Source organism: Vombatus ursinus, unplaced genomic scaffold (genome assembly GCF_900497805.2).
Source record: "Vombatus ursinus unplaced genomic scaffold, bare-nosed wombat genome assembly UNPS02014870.1, whole genome shotgun sequence".
Taxonomy (NCBI): Eukaryota; Metazoa; Chordata; class Mammalia; order Diprotodontia; family Vombatidae; genus Vombatus; species Vombatus ursinus.
Genome location: NW_020954648.1, coordinates 5269222 through 5286599, shown reverse-complemented (window position 1 = coordinate 5286599; position 17378 = coordinate 5269222). Strand labels below are relative to the sequence as shown.

Here is a 17378-nt window from a genome sequence, read left to right as displayed (position 1 = left end):
TATAATGTGGTCCTATTCTAATGATATTCTGCAAGATGTTGCAACTTCTTTAAAATGTTGCTGATCTTATATTTATCCTTATATTTAGCCTTCTTATGTGCATTCCTGATTGACTCTTTTGTGGTTCAGGCTTCAACAGCCCTTGTCTCCTTTCTCCATGATATTTTGTACTATGCATTATGAATTAGAGAATCCTGATAATTTTATGTGATTACTCCATTGCCGAACTAGAGTAAGTAAAGCCCACAGTAGCTACAGTAACTTGACTTTCTAGTTATTTTTCTGGAAAGATTATTCGGGCATTTCTATGGCTTTCTCCTATCCGCTTTAAGGCTTTGTGAATTCCTGAAGTTGCAAAATAGAATTTCAGAGCTCCAAAATTATTCTTACAGATTATCTAGTTCACCTCCTTCATTGAAATGAAGCAACTCAGGTCCATATAGATTTTGACTTAACTGAGGTTGCAAAGATAATTAGTGGAAAAATTAAAACTGATCCAAGTCTGGGCTAGTATTTCTCTATTATATCATACTTTTTCATATCTAACTTGTGAAGCAGAGCAGCTCTTACAACGTATAAAACAGACAAGGAAATCAAGAGTTATGAAGTCTGATAACTCATCAGAGTCATAGACTTTAGCAGTGGAAGGAAATTTAGAGGTCATTTAGTTTATCTTACTCATTTTTTTGAGAGGGGAGGTAATCCAGACAGGAGATTTCATTGGTGTAGGTAGCTATTATATATCATCTTAAATAGTAGCACAAGAGGTTGTGTTCTGTTCATGGTCGTATAGGTAGAGTGTGTCAAAGGTAGGATGTGAACCCTGGTTTCCTTGATTCCAGGGTGGGCCCTGTGTGTATTGCACTATAGTGAGTACAGATGAGGAGACTGAGGCTTAGGGAGGTTAAAGTGACTTGCCTAAGTAATAAATAGAAGATATGAAACTTCAGTCTTCAATGGATTTTAGTTACTGATGCCAATCAGGTGCTAGAAGTAAAAGGGTAGGTATATTGTTGGTAAGCTGTCCTCCCCCAATTTCCCCTTATACTTTCTACCTTTTTTAAGTTTGCAAAGCACTTTATGTACATTGTTGATGCCTCACAAAACTGTGTGAACTGGGCCCTACAGATATTGCTATCCTTGTTTTATAGATAAGGGAATTGAAGCTTAGCAAGGTTAAGTTGCTTGACATTGGTCACTCACCTGGTATCAAAGGTGGGATCCAAACCCAGGTATCCCTGACTCCAGATCTAGCAATGGTATACTTTCTCCTTGAAGAATGAATGGAACTAGAGAAGGCAGTTCTCTTGATTGTTCTTAACTATTCCATTATTCCCCAAGGAAACTAAGGCTTATCAGTGCCTTTTAATCAATCAACAAGCATTTATTAAGCATCTGCTCTATGGTAGGCCATATGTGCTGGGGATATGAGGGGGAAAAAAAACAAAACCTAAAGTAGATCTTGACCTTAAGAAGTCTACATTCTGTTAAGAGAAATAACAAATGAATACAAAATATGTGCAAATCAAATACAGGGTAATTTTGGAGTGAGGGAACCTCACATAGTAGGTGATTCTGTGAAGGGGAAATGAGAAGGGGTGCATTCCAGACAAGGGCAAAGGCAGAGACAAGTCTGGAAAGCTATGTTGGAGCCAGATTATGAAGGACTTTAAATGATAAAAAGAGAAGTTTATATTTGATCCTGGAGGTGGTAGGAAGCCACTAGACCTTTTTGACAATGTGATTTCAATGGATAGACCATTAGGAATATCACCTAGGTGGCTGTGTGATTCTCCTTGGAAAGGAGAGAGACTTGAGGCCCATTAGAGTAGTACAGGCTATAGATCAGGTATATTATCAAATGAGATTACATTTGTAAAGCACTTTAGCACAGTGTTGCTCACTTGGCACATTAAAGCACAGTGCCTAGCACATCGTAAGGGCTGTATAAATGGTTCTTTCTTTCTGGGTAATAGGTGATAAGGGCTTGAAATAGGGAGGTGGCCATGTGAATGGAGAGAAAGAGATGGATATGAGAGTTGTTGTAGAACTAGAATCACCAAAAACTGGCTACTGATTAGATGAAGAGGGTAAAGGAGAACTAAGACACAGATATGACTCCAAAGTTGTGGACTTAAGTGACAGAAGGACAGCTGAGTCTTCAGTAGAAATAGGAAAGTTTGAAAAGAAGGAAGGAAGAAGGGAGGGAAGAACTTACTAAGTGCCTACTGTGTGGAAGGAAGGAAGGAAACAAGCATTTATGTGCCAGGCATTATGCTAAATGCCTGACAATTGGGTGCTCCCAAGCCTGGGAGGTAGGTACTACTACTATCATCCACATTTGAAGAAAATCAGGCTGAAAAAGAAGTTGAATGACTTACCTTGCCTGGGGGTCAAACAGCTAGGAAGTGTCAGAGGCCAGATTTAAACTTAGCAGTTCCTTTGGAAGAAGAGTGGGTTTGGGGAAAAGATAAGGAGTTCTTTTTTGGATCTGTTGAGTTTGAGATGCTTATGCATCTTCTGGTTGGCAAATATGCAGTAGACTATTGGTAATGTTGGGACTAGATCTCCCTAGAGAGGCTAGGGCTGGATATGTAGATTTGAAGTCATCCACATAGATAACTAATTCCTAAGGAAGTGATGAAGATTTAAATTCTGACGTATACCAGGCTCAGTTCAGCCAGGCAGCAGGTTCCCCACCTTTGTCTTGACAGTTTTCTAGCTGGTCATCACAATGAACTCCAGACAAACCTAACAGTAAGGAGGCCTGGTCCTTTTCATATACTTCTTCCTCTTTCTCCTAACTTATTTCCCAAATATTCCTCAAGATGGCCCTGGCTCAGATAGGTTACTAGGAAATGAGGAGAAACCCACTGATGGCCCTTGTTTCCATCCTTCTATTTTTACTTTGTTTCTGATGTCAAATTTCAGAAAACTATTAGTGCAACTGTTAGTGTCACTGTAAAACCTTGAAAAAGCCCTCACCCTTTGCACTGCCTTTTTTAGCTCCATCCATTCCTTAAAGAGAATAACTAGTGGGAAAATTGGGGGAGAGCTTACCAACAATAGATTCCATATACTGTAATTGGTACTAGTAGCTAAAACTCATTGAGTTAAATTGAAATATACCTGACTTTAACATGTAGTTGGAATGAGCCTCACGCTAATACTTTTGCAAGAGACACTGTTAACCAGCAATGCACAGTGATTATATAGGGAAGAAGGTTCCAAGAAGCCAAAGTGGTAAAAAGGGTGTGTATCCCACTTCCTACAGGATACAGGCACTTTGGTCCAGTACTCTACCTTCTTTTGTCATCTTCCCAGGGCTTTGGAAAATACCTCTTTGTGTGTTATAGTTTGTAGACTGTTTTGGACTGGTTATCATAGTAACCTTAGCGCTCTCGCTCTCTCTCTCTCTCTCTCTCTCTCTCTCTCTCTCTCTCTCTGTCTCTCTCTCTATCTCTTTATCTATATTGATAATAATGAATTAAAGGGGTGTGAGGTTGCATAAGCAGGAAGTCATTATTATCACAGACCATGTAAGAAACAAACTAACCAGACTTTGTTTGGTTTGACAACAGTGACCAAAAAATCTGAGTGACTACAGAATCAGAGTTGGAAAAGACCCCAGAGACCATCTAAATCAAACCCATACCAGAACCAAAATCCCCTTCTAAATTTACTTGTGAGTCCTTATAATGCCATTGTATCACAGGAAAAATTGATAAGATATCACTCAAGATGACTCCAATCAACCTTGATTTTAGGTAGGGAGGGAATCCTGTTAATGTGGCACCAACAATTTAATGCATTTTATAATTACTGTAATTTAATGTATCTTTCAACGTGATGGATGCGAACCTAAAAGGCAGAAAGACAGCCTAAGTGCAGCAATATGATTTCAGGATCCACCTTTGAAGTGTTAGATATTATTTGAAACCTTGAAAAATGGAAAAGTCCTTAGATGTGATAGTATGCCTGATGAAACTATAGAACAAGAAGACTTAGGCCTTGGTTTCTTCATCTGTAAAATGGGAGGGGGATCGCCAAAGTTCATTCCTCTCAGAAGAGAATCTTAGCACACACCTGGACATCAGTCAATCAGTAAGCATTTTTAAAGCACTTACTATGTGTCATGTACTATGTTAGTTGCTGTGCATACAAAGACAAAGGTACAACAGTCCCTGACTTCAAGGAGTTTACATTCTATCAGAATATTATAGGAAACACTGCTTTAGTGCTAATTACAGATTACAAGGTTGGGAAGAAGAATGATTTCAAAGGTATGTACCACACGATGCACTCGGCTAGCTGCTTGTGTCTTTGTATTTTCATTTATCAAACTGAATAAAGATATGTATTGGTCACAATAAATAAATAAATAAATGAACGAATAAATAAATAAATAAAATAAAAATGAGAGGGGGAGGGAGGTTCACTAGGCTAGAATAAATTATTTCTGCTGTCCCTTCCAGTTACAACATTATGTGATTCTGAGAGATTCCCCCAAGTTAGGAAGGGAAACTAGCAAGATCAGTAGTTGTGGTGAGGTAGAAATCATGCTAAACTTGGAGCCAATAGACATTAGTTCTTTTCCTTACCTGAGCCTTGGTGGAATGGGGATGAGGAAGGAAGGGGGAGGTGGGACAAAAGAGATGGAATTTTATCTTTCAAATCTCTTTGAGCCAAAAATGCTATGGTAAATACCTGGCTTATGTTGCAAGGAAAGTGCCCTTTAAACTTAAAGCATTTTATTAATTTGTGTTGTTATATTAGGGTTAGGGAGATAGTGAACTAACTAACTGCATATCAAGGGGATTCTTGCTTTTGTTTGAGTTGGATCTCTGAAGTCCCTTTCCGCTCAGAATCTGTGATTGACTGAGTGCCTGGGAAGTTCTTTTAATCGTGGGAAATAATGTGAATCCACAAGACTTTAGAGAAGGCACCATTATCACTCACTTAAAGAAGGAAAACAGTAAAGCTGTGGAAGCCATATCATTACTCCACCTTCTTTTGGTGATACCCAGTTTTGTTAACCGTGCACATTGAAATCATTGTGAATTTAGGCTATAATTGGATATAATGAACATAATATTTGAAACTGTGACATTTGCTGTCACTTAGTAGTTTTGAGTTTGTAAAGGTTGTTTTGCAAAGAGCTATTTATTTCCTCCTAAGCCAAATGCTTAAGATTTGGTCAAGTGATTGTCAAATGACGACCAATGCCTCAGCTAAATAAGATTTCCTGTATGTATGATTAGCTGAATCTCAGATTATAATATATAATTCTCATTTTCTTTCTTTCTTTTTTTTTTTAAATAGAACTGCCATTTGAACCAATGTGTAACACCTCATATCCAAATTCATCTTTGCTCATCAGTGTCAGAACAAGTCTGCCAAATACCTGTTCCTATCATTTCCAACTTTGTCCAATAGTCTGACCATTGCCTCATCCTATAAGTTTTCAACCTCATAGTGAAGTGTTTATATCTCGTGGGATCCAAAATATCAGTTGGACAGTCTGTTTATTGTTTGCCATTGTTGCTATATGACCCTGCCATCATATTTGTGTGGTGTTGACTTTGTGTAGTATTTTCATTTGTCAGGTGTTCCCGCATTTTATACAATGTTCTTTCCAAGATATCCTCATGGAATAGGGATTACAGCTTCCAGTGATATTTGAGTCTATAGTAATACAATGTTTAAAAAGGTTTTATAAGTCATTATGAATTATTTCCAAGCTCATTTTCTTGACAGACTATGTCAGTTCTTTAATGCCTAGAGAATAAAGCTTGGTTTAATGATGGGGTGTCTGGCAGTTATCCTTTCAAAATACCAACTGTTATAAATTTCAGTGTTAAATGTAAGCTACTTAATTGAATGTGTTTGATACAGTTCAAAAGAAAGTGACCTTATTGAATTGGTAGAGGATACACAAGCACCTAAATTCATAGGAATTTAGATTTGGAGTTGGAAGGGTGCTTAGAGGTCATTTATTCTAACCCTCTCACTTTATATAGGTGTGGAAACTGGAGCCCAGAGATGTGAAGTGACTGTGTCCCAATATCATATGGGGAGTGAATATCAGGTCACATTTTCATCCAAGTCCGATCAATTCCACTAGTGATAATAATCTGGATTTTTAAGAATAGTGATTGATTCTGCCAGTGTGTTTAAAGTTTCTTCCTTGAACATTTTATTATGCTTAATGTGTGAAGTTTATTCTTATGCTGAGTGTTGTGGATTCAAAGATAAATATAATTAATTGAAAAGAAATTTGCAACTAGGAAAAAACAAAAAAAACTAATTTCCCCAAAGTGTAAATAAACATTGAGGAATGTGAAAGAGCAGTTAGCTGCATATCTCAGTATGTTCTTGTATATGTTAGCCTAACAAAGCCTAATTTTTGTTTTTATAACCATTTCATATTTATGACTAAAGTAGGCAAAATTAATTAAAATTAATAGGCTTCCTTACTTGATTTGTAAGTTCTTATTATGTTAAATATGATCTTGTTTGTTGATGAAGAAACAAATTAGAATAAATAACTTGTTTTGTTAAAATAAAAAATTTAACTGCCTGTTTTTTGGTGATGGTTGTTTTCCTGCTAATATAGTGTAGTAAAAATATACCCCAGATATCTATGATTAATCTGTTGGATTGAAAATTATTTGCCTCCAAAAGATTTTTGCAAACATCAGTTTGTTAGTTTTGGTTTTCTGAGGTAACTGTAATATTAATTGAAAAGGTATCAGATTAAATCATTGTTTTAATGTGCAGTGTATACTTTATGCAAATGAAACGTCTATTTCTGAATTGTTGTGAATACATATTGAGGTTATATTTTGTAAGAAGTGTGCACTTTTGTAGAAGAAAAATATTTTAGTCTTCTATTTGACTGGTAATTTAATCCTAAAGCCACTCCATACTGATTATGGCCAGTCTTATCAGAATCTAACATTTTAATGAAAAGATTATGCCCCAGACTAAGTCTAATTATGTGGGTAAGGTGCTTAGAAGCTCATATATAGAGCAGACTGCTAGAGCTTTGGAGAAACATCATCAAAAGTCCTTCAGAAATTTTTTCTAGAAATTTATACAAAGTATACATGCAGAAAACTATGCTGCAGAAACAGCAAAGCACTGTCGTTCACAAGCTAAGTTAATAGATGCCCCTGTTGGCATCTGTACACAGCTCAAGTTTTCCATTACCAGGATAGAATTGAAAGCTCTCTTACTAGTTAAGAGGCTTGCCTGCCTGCCCACAAGTTGGCCTACCAAAGAAGAGTCATAAAGTATAGTTACTATCTTTAATCTCACTGCTGGGGTAACTACATGAACTCAAGCTCCAGACAAAATAGAAAGTTTACATTACAAAGTGCTGAGAATATCTAATTGTTTCCATGTCTTCCAAGCCTAGATTTTCGTCTTAAGTATTTAATCATTGTTATCTACACAGAAGTAATGCTATTTTGGCATTTAGTGGTGAGATTCCTTCCCTAAACATTCTCAAAATATTCCTGAAAGTATCTAGAAAATAATTGTCAGGGAGAAAGCAGAGTATAGACGTGGGCAAACCATTTAACCTTTCTGGCCCTCAGTTTCCATATCTGTAAAATGAAGGGGATTAGATTAGATGTCCAAGGTCCCTTTTTACTCCTTTGATCCTGTGAACAGAAGTCTATAGGATTAAAAGCTGGCTCCTGGCAGAGGACAAAATATACTTCACGAAACCTTGGAAGAATATTTTGGGCAAGAGATTTACTGAGCTGATTAAGATGGATTAAAATTGAATTTTGAGTTAGGAGGAAGGAAAAAGGCCAGGTAAAACTACAAAAACTGAGACTCTAAAGCAGTGGTGTCAGACTCAAATGAAAACAGCACCACTAATCCATACATAAGGATCCCTGTGGGCCCCATAGTGACCTAATTTTAAAATGCAGTGTCTTGTAAATAAATAAACCATAGTATGTATTATGTTTTATTGTGTTTTTATGTATTTTGTTAAATATTTCTCAATTACATTTCAATATGGTTCAGCTTGCACTCCAGAGTGTTATGGGCTGAATGAGGCCACAGGACTCCATCTTTAACACCTCTGTTGTAAAGGACAATATGTATGTATCATATAAAGACAAAACAGAGTTCGAAATGACATTCTCAGGTAAAAACAGTATGGCAGCTATCGGGGAGGGGGGGATTACTTCTTGATGAAGGTGTCTGTATCATTACAAAGAGGTAACAGAAACTATTGGTACATGCAGTAGTACAAGAAAGTAAATTACAGTCTTTATCCCCTACTACTAATAGAACCTGGTTGTTCTTTCTCTTACTTTATCAGAGTCCCACAATTTTAAATTATTTAGCTTTGCACTTAAGTGTTAGAAGAGTTTGCATTTGTTGGACCTGATTGCTTAGGTCCTATTTGTTGTAGAATATGGGTATCCAGGAATGTTTAGCTTCATTCCTAGAAAGTGTTAGTATATTTTGTATCAATTGTTATTATTATTTAAAAGAATCTTGTGTTATTTTATAAATGCCATTCTTCTACCTTTTCCATTAGATCTCTTTTGTTTATCAGGTTTTCCTGAATCTGGTTATTTTAAAACTACAAATATGAGTACTTTCTTATATTCTTCCTATTCTGAAGTCCTATTAAGAGATTGCTTTTAGATTTTTGGTTTTGGTTAAATGCATAGGGCAAGCATTATTCATTTATCTGGACATCATATGGCCATTAAGGGTCTACCATGATGTAGCCTCAGGAGACTTTCCCAGCCTCATTAATACATTTTACCACCTTCATAAATCCTGTGCTTCAGCTGAACAGAACCATTTACTGTTTCCCAAGTACATATTGTATTTCCCCTCCTTCATATGTTTATTCCCTCTCCTGCCTCTCCTTTGAATACTTTTCTTCTCCCACTTCACCTATCCAATATTTACCTTTAAGTAAATTAAAAGCTTAAATATCATCTCCATGAAATTTTTTTCCTGCTTCTGCCTAACAAAGTAATTTTTCCCTCCCGAATTAATTACCCTGGCACTCTGCAGTTATTGCATTGTCACATTATGTCTTATAGTTATGGACATATATCTTCTTTCCTCCTGGGTAGCAAGCTCCAAGGGGTCAGAAGCTGTCCCTTTGTTCTTTGTTGTTGGCTATTTGTTTTTAAAAACTTCTCCCAAAGTGTCTAGGAAATTATCACCTTTACACATTGTGGGTACTGATTTGTTGTTGTTGTTGTTTTTTTTTTTTTTTGTATAATGCTAAAGGAGTTTCTCATTTGTGGGGTTACAGGAGATAGACTTCTTAAAATTAAGATACTAATGGAATTGACTTACTAAAAATAATAAATGTAATAATGAGTGGTTAAAAAATTGGCTTTCCTAGATAGAGTCTCTATGTGAGTTGTATGGCAGAAAGAAAGTATATGAACCTGATAGTGAAATTAAATCAGCATTCAGAATTACTAAGGCCTTCTGGGATTGGTCTTTAGATGGGTTAGGTCAGGAATATTTCTGTGAGTGGGACTCTTTGGGCTGTGAGGAAGAGGAGAGGGCTTTGGACACACAACAAAGGAGTGGATATAGAGACCAGCAAAGGAGAACTGAATAACCTGAAAATTTGGGCTGAAGGTGCAAACTAGGAAACCTGCAGTAAAGAGCCTGATTCATTAATCAGTTAATCTGCATCTCCGTAGCATAAGTAACAAGACTACCTATAGATATGGTATGGGGCTGAAAATGTAGTCCTGAGGAAAGCAAAACAGGCCTTCAAAATGGAGCTTTTACAGGATTCTCTGAGTGGTAGTACTGGAAAGCATTTAGCTGCAAACAATTTGTTGAGCATATTTTCTAATAGTTTTTATACACACAGCCTTTAGGTGAAGATTTTATGTAACCAAGAGTATCAGCTGCATTAACAACAGTGATAATTCCTTGATAGGAATTTTAGGTTTGTGCTTTCTCATTAAAATGTTTCTACTCCATGATCACTTCTATGCATCAGTGTGATTAATAGTCAGGAATCCTTCGTTCTGTTGACTGTACCTTATATTTGCTAAATGATCTCGTCCAAGCCATTCGGCGTTTTCTTGTTTTATGCTTTTCTTTAAGAGGAGAGCAGTGCCTCACAGGCCAGTTAAAAATTAATACCTCTAACATAATTTGTGCTTTTATATGTAATTTCTAACAGTATCAATAGCTACTTTGCTGTCATTATTCTGGTGTTATCTTGATGTGTCAGAAGTTTTCAACTTGTGAGTTAAATCATTTGAGTCTGTGGGTAATTGTAGGCTTTTCCAATTTAAAAACATAGGCTTACATACCAGCAATACGTGGGAATAGTCATTTTTCACCTTGTGTCTCTCCTACCACACACATATTTCTAAATTGCCCTCTCCTGTTGAACTGTAGCGGTGACTCTGTATCACTCCTCTGGCAATTAGTCATTATTCTATGGAATCATAGATTTAAAACTGAAAAGGGGCCTTGGAAGTCATCAAGTCCACCCCTACTCTCTCTCCCCACCCCAAACCCCCAATTTTAAATATGACTAAAGCCCGTAGAGGATCTGTGTTACCAGAGGAAAGTCACTTATCATCTCGGGACCTCACTTTCCTGTCTTTAAAAATCTAGTGTGAACGCGATGGCTTCTGAGGTTCTTTCCAGCTTTATATCTAGTGTCCTATGATTCTTTTGTTTGCTGGCAGAGGTAGATTTCAAACCAGGTTCTCAGACTTCAAATCCAGAACTCTTTCCACTGTACAATACTGCCTCTCAAACAGCTCTTTTATATTGTGTTGAAATGTTATTTAAATCTTGTATTTTTAAAAAAATCTTTTAATTTTGTGTCTCTTGTTTTCTTGAATAGATTGTAAGCTCTGTAAGGGCAGAAACCTTATCTTATTTATCTTTGTATTCTCACTCTCATAATTCAATAGCACCTAGCACAGGGACTTGCATGCAGTAAGGTACTCACTAAATATTGTTTTGACTTAATTTTTTTCCCAATCTTAACATGCTACTTTCCATCCTCCAAATTAGATCCATTCATTTGTTTACAAGATGCCTAGAATAAAAAACATAGTATGTTAGAACTCAAGTGGTAATAGAAAATAATTTATTTTCACATCCATGATAATATTAGAAATTCTGAGGTATTAAAAGCTGAAAATTTAAGTTAGTTGACCTTTATTCTATCTTATACCGTAATACTTTTAATAAAGAGAGTTCAAAATACTTGACACATTTTATTTGTCCTTAAAACATCCCTGTGTGTAAACAGAAAGTGAGCAGAAAGTAACACTTAGGGCTCATAAATAATTAAGGAAATCCATACAATTGATCTGTGATAGAAAAAAATTTGATTTCTGTATTCCTCATTGGAGACTGAGGAACCCAGGTGATTGGGTCAAGTGAGTAAACTTCCCTTCCTTGGCATTAGGAAAAGTGCCTTAACTCTTAGGCTCTTAGGGAACAATTTACTATACAGTACTTTAAAAGTGCATTCTGAGCTACTCTATGACTTTATTCTTATAATATCCTATTAAGAAAAAGATAGAGCTCATGTCACTTCAGCATTTTATTGTATCTGTGAGGATACTTCCTCTACCAGGATAGATCTTAACCCTTTCAGCTCTTCTTACATGTGTTTCTTTTGCATATCCTCCCCTAAGTCCTCCAAAGAGGTCAGCCAACATGTTGGAGACCTTCCAAGGATGTAATCATAGTAATAAAGTACCCAGGCCATCCGTCTCTTATCTATTGTTCTTTCCAGATGAGTGACGTATTTCATTCTCCAGTTTTGCTGTCCCTGGATGATGTCTTTTATATAGTTTCTTGCGCATAAATCAGTATTAAAATACTTAAGCATTTCTGTGATCTCATCATTGACCTTAATCCCTCCAAGTAATGGTATAGATTGCTACCCATCTACCTCTCTTCCTGCTCAGTTCTTCCCTATACCTTGCTATGAAAGTTTTGCAGGGGAACCACTCTAGCAAAGTCCTGAGAGACTTTCCTCTGGATCTGTATTATGACATATATGCAGGTGGAGCATATGGGTTGTCTATGTTTTGGCTATCCCTTTCTTTCATTACTGCTCTGAACACGCCCTCTTCTTTTTTCATCATACATTTCTCTGGTATCCTTTATTTCACTTCTTCTGCACAGTTCTTTCCTTATATGTGCAGTTGCATTTGGGGACCTATAACCATCTTTTTTTTTTTTTTTTTTCAACTCATGAGCAAAGATGAATGTTATAAAAACCCCAGTGAGTTCCCTTGAAATTTCCCTGCATAATATAGTTTATAGTTTCCTGAGAAGTCTTTTATTGCTAGGAAATTTCTATTGTCTTATTTGAAAAACATCTTAATTTAGTTTTATTAAGTAAAAGCTTGCTTTAAAGGGCAGAATACTGTAGTTACATTACTGCACATGACATGGCCACCAATGTAATTTATAATTAAAGTCTGTATTAGGATTATGACCCATTAAAGGAATCTTGGTAACTGGGTTGTTGCTGGTGGGAAATCCTTTTCTGGTAGTTAACAAACTCATTTTGGTTCTGTAGCTCAAAAACTGCCTGTTGTAATGTGGTATCCAGCCCTCTTATGTGCTCTGTCCCTACTGCTGGTTATCTCAATTTCTCTGTTTCTTTATTCTTCTGTTTCTTGCCTCCTTCCAGACCTGGGCCTCACATGCTCTTGGGGTTTTATATTCCATGGTATTTTGACCCACTAAAATCAATTCACAATCCACAGAATGAAAGTATAATACATGGGTAGTACTGACTATGGATGGATTAGTAGGTTTTTGGATTTTAATTGCAAATAGTTGTAGATAGGTGACATGTATAAAACAAAATAAGTTTAAAAAAACCTAGGCTTTATAAATACTTAAAACCATATAAAATCACCAATAGTGATTCATAATCGGTTTCAGAGATCCAAAGATTATTTTAACCTATAGTCAGTAGTATCTGTGTCTGCTTTCAAAAGAATAGTGGTGTTGTCCTTTGTATTTTAGCCAGTTTATTATTATTATTGTTCAAAAGGCACACAATTGGGCTGTGTATACTGTAACTCTTACCAACTAGTTGGACTTTGTGGATTTGGAAAACTGGGAACTCATCCCTTTTTAGGAAATACTGTTTCATTTCTTAGGTTCTATAATGGCAAGTTTCTATAGAAAGTTTTCATATTGGTAGTGAATTATCACACATTAGATGGCAAATTAAAATATGCCCAGAAGACACTGGCATTCTGAGCAGATAATAGCACCACTTTGTATGACTGATAAACTCATTTGAAGAGAGTAGGCAGTCTTATGTTTGATATTATTCTAAATGGTCTTTTAGCCCTGATTCCCTTCACCCTTGAAATTAAAGGAAACACTTTTCTCCCTCCCCCCAGTAGAATGTAAGCTCTTTGAGAGCAAGGGACTTGTGGGGTTTGGGTTTTTCCTGTTTTTGTTTTTTGTTTTTTTCAATTTTTGGTATTTGTACCCCCAATGCCTACCACAGTGCCTGGCACAGATTGAGGGCATTGCAAATGTTTGTTGAATTGAATTTTTTCAAATTCAGTAGCACGTTGCTACTTTCTCCCTCTGAAATGCATCTCCAGTTTTACAATTAGAAAAATGTAATTGCTTTCTTTTTCTATTAATTGACGTGGTTTTTTGTTCTTAGATCATTCTTGGCTTTTCATTTTAATGAGCTCAGAAATAAGCCTTTATGTTCAGCTTTGTAATCTTTTGTCCTTTGTTAGAAAAGAACAGCTCAGCAGTCTGAACATCTCACAAAGTGAACCTTCATCTTGTTGTAACAGAATTGTGTTCTAAAATATTGATGACAAAAGTATAAAATTATGGAGAAGCTACACAAGAGAACTCAGTCCCTGCCCTTTAAAGGGTTATTTTCCCCCTTTTATTTCAGTGATTCTGAGCTCCTAATCACTTAAAATCCCAACCAATTTTATCCTGTGAAAGGGCAACCCATAGTAAGAGCTTAATACCCAAAAAAGAAAAAAAAATCCCTGCCCACCAAAGAAGGACATATGTTTCTAACATCAGCTTTTTATTTTTTTTTTTTATCTTTCATTTTTTGTTGGTAAATCTCCCAGACAACAACAGTTCTGTAGAGAGTTTAAATATGAAGGAATGGCAGGACGGGCTAAGGGCACTTCTACCCAACATTAACATCAACTTTGGTGGACTGCCCAATGCTTCTTCCCCCTCCAACGCCAACCACAGTGCACCAACGTCCAACACTGCCACCACCGACAGCCTGAATTGGGACAGCCCTGGCAGCTGGATGGACCCCGCCATCATCACAGGTAAACTCTCTTGCTCCTTCAGCTCCACTGACTACCATCATGCTGGTATTTAGCACAAGTTAAATCAGCAGCTGAAAACTTGAGTCATTATGCAGTGGTTTCTTCAACATAGTCTTCCTTTCACAAAGCTGCAAGCGCCGCGCGGCCTTGTGGAATCTATAAATGTTGTGCGTAGTTGGCTTATTAGGGCTTTCTTTGTGTACCTAATACTTTTCATAAGGCAAAGTGCCTAGTACACTTCTATAGGTCCAAGTAGATGTTACTTCTGACAATACGTGTGTAAAATAAAGGCACCAAATGGGCTGACTTGTTCTATTTTAAAAGGGACATACTCCACTTGTTTATAAAGCTCTCTTTTATAAGGCTGTTCTATTTACTTATCTATCCCTGTTAGAAAGGGAAGAGTACTATTGAGAATTATCTCCATAAAATTACTGGAAATCAGTTCTGTCCCTCTGTCTTCACAGAAGAGCAGGGACTTAGGCCGCCTGTATTTGGAAGAGAAGGCATGGGCTTTTTAGACCAATGTGGGTATCCTCAAAAAAGCCTTGGTTATAGGGGAGGGGGACGCAAAAGGTTTTAAGGTTGTTTGGGGAAGGAGAGTATGGTTTAATGTGAGTGTATACTTACTTGTATAAACTAATCACATTTTCTGCTTGTTAGGTTAGCTTCATGTTTCTGCGTAAATTCAACAATTCTTTCCCTTTTTCTTTTCTTGTCAGGTATCCCAGCATCAACGGGAAATAATTTAGACTCTCTTCAAGATGACAATCCTCCACACTGGCTAAAATCCCTTCAGGCCCTCACAGAGATGGACGGCCCCAGTGCTGCTCCTTCACAAACCCACCACAGTAACCCCTTCAACACACAGATCCCTCTGCACAGAGCCAGCTGGAATCCTTATTCACCCCCTTCAAATCCCACCAGTTTCCATTCCCCGCCCCCAGGCTTTCAGACCGCCTTCAGACCACCCAGCAAAACCCCGACAGATTTACTACAGAGTTCGGCACTGGACCGCCATTAGGGAAGGAGAAAAAAACCATTAGAAATGCAGGAATTGTCCCGCCCTGTCTCCTCCCTCTCAACTTACCCACAGTACCCTTCTCATAACTTTCTTTCTGAAGAATCCAGTTCCTGATCAACTCTTTTTTCCCTTTCCTCCCACCCCCAGATGCAATGCGATCACAGGGTCATTACCATCTTTTTTGTCATAAGAGTTTTTGCTGATCCAGTGTTTAACCAACACTGTTGATTATTTCCTAAAATGCCTTTTAAAGAGAAAAGAGAGAGAGAGAGAGATTGAGAGATTGATTGAGATTAAAGGGCGGTCTCAATACTTAGAAAATTACTGTTTGTCTTTTGCACAAAATAATGACATTTTCTGCAGAAAATGACTATTAATCTATAGGGAAGGTCATGTAAATGAGTAAATGCAGAATCAACCGCAGTTTCAAAACCAAATTAATTTAAATGAGATTGCTGAATATATGGTGGGAACAGTGGTCTAAGGCATCTGTCTTATATTCAGCATATCACTATGCAGGGAAAATGCTTCTTTTATTTAATTTTAATTTTTTTGCAAATTGTCAGCGGGGACTTAATTGTGTCTTTAAGCACTAGAGTTGACATGGAAGTTGATGGAAAGACAAATTGATCTGTAGCAGTAACTGGCCTGTCACTCAAGAGTTCATAAAGACAGGGGGACATGAGATTTAAACAATTTTGGCTTTAAAGTTTAAAAAAAAGTTGTTTTTTTTTTAAGTATTCAATTTAATACCTAGCATATAAACAATATAATTATAAGCAGCTGAAATACAAGTAATATTTTTTTAGTCTTTCTGTCTCCTCTATCAGTCTCTCTCTTTTTTTCTTTCTTTTTTTTTTAAAGTTAAATTCACCTGACTAGGGCACTCTGGGATAGCACTGCATTGGGGCCATATGATCACCATCAGGAGCAAAACCTTTGACCTCCTCTGCCTGCAGCTTTTACTTAACCCTGTAGTTTCTGGACATTTGTGCAGTATTGAAAAGACAGGAAAAAAGGAAACATAAACATGGTTATAACCTGACGCTAAAACTAAAAACAAGGAAATGTACCTCTTTCTTCAGAATTAAAACTAAAATCTTAAATAAAACACAAAACTTGATGATCTTTGGTTTTTTTTTTCCATTTTTGTTTATATTTAACATGGGTTTCAAACAATTGTGATGATCAGTCAAGTGTTGATTTATATTTCTATTTGTTAGAATGGGGATTAAATCTTCAGCATGTAAAGCAATTATGAGATCAAGAAATTAAAGAAGACCATTTGGGCAGGGGCTCAGTTCTTGTTGTTCCCCCTTGGAAATCAACATATTTGACCATCAAGATCTTCAGCAACTTTAAAAGCAGAAATCATCCATCCTTACTACTGAGGTCATGTAGAGAACCCTCAAATACCAAATCACCCACTTATATCACTGAGTGTTTGGTGGGACAAATAATGTCAATACCATTGAACAAGATGATATTAGGCAAAACTCAGGTGTTCCTGATACCAGGAAGGAGTCTGCCTGGTTTCTGTCTAGCCGTGGATTAGCTAGAGAAATTCAAATCTCGCTGTTGCACTTTCAGCCTCGTGCCCCGTTAAAAAGGATATTTACAGTTTGGATATCATTGCACAGATCTTCAAAATCATAGCTCTGTCCTGTGATACATTAGAGGGTGGAATTGACCACCTGACCTTGGTTTCCTTTTATATTTGTATTGTACTTTTTCTAAAATGTTTGATCTTGCCCTTAAGAGTATTCTAAGACATGGAGTTTGAATACTTTGCATATGGAAAATATTGATCTAAATTAAAACTTTGTCATCATAGATTTGCATTGGTCCAGTGAAAAACGTGATACAGTTGTGAACTTATTTACTTTGTTTTTTAAACCAACACAAAACTATATTGGAATCAGATACTTGTAAAATGTATTCATGCTGTTAAGGGGCCAACTGGGCCTTGGGAAAATCGGTGAAATTGTTGCCTCTTTCTGTAAAATGAGTTAGCC

The 17378-nt window shown here is 36.8% G+C and overlaps 1 protein-coding gene across 3 annotated transcripts in view; it reads left to right on the top strand.

Moving 5' to 3' along the window:
• The window catches only part of CNOT4 (CCR4-NOT transcription complex subunit 4), an 89642-nt gene extending 73156 nt beyond the window's left edge, over positions 1-16486 (top strand). The window contains exons 10-11 of one of the 3 annotated variants that reach the window (XM_027842360.1): positions 14127-14339; positions 15062-16486. In XM_027842360.1, coding sequence (XP_027698161.1) covers positions 14127-14339; positions 15062-15363 — 515 coding nt within the window. In that variant the 3' untranslated portion in view covers positions 15364-16486. Of the gene's footprint in view, positions 1-5322; positions 5603-14126; positions 14340-15061 lie in introns of those variants that run through there. The other 2 variants (XM_027842361.1, XM_027842362.1) reach the window with 2 other exon arrangements.
• The last annotated feature ends 892 nt before the right edge of the window (positions 16487-17378 follow it).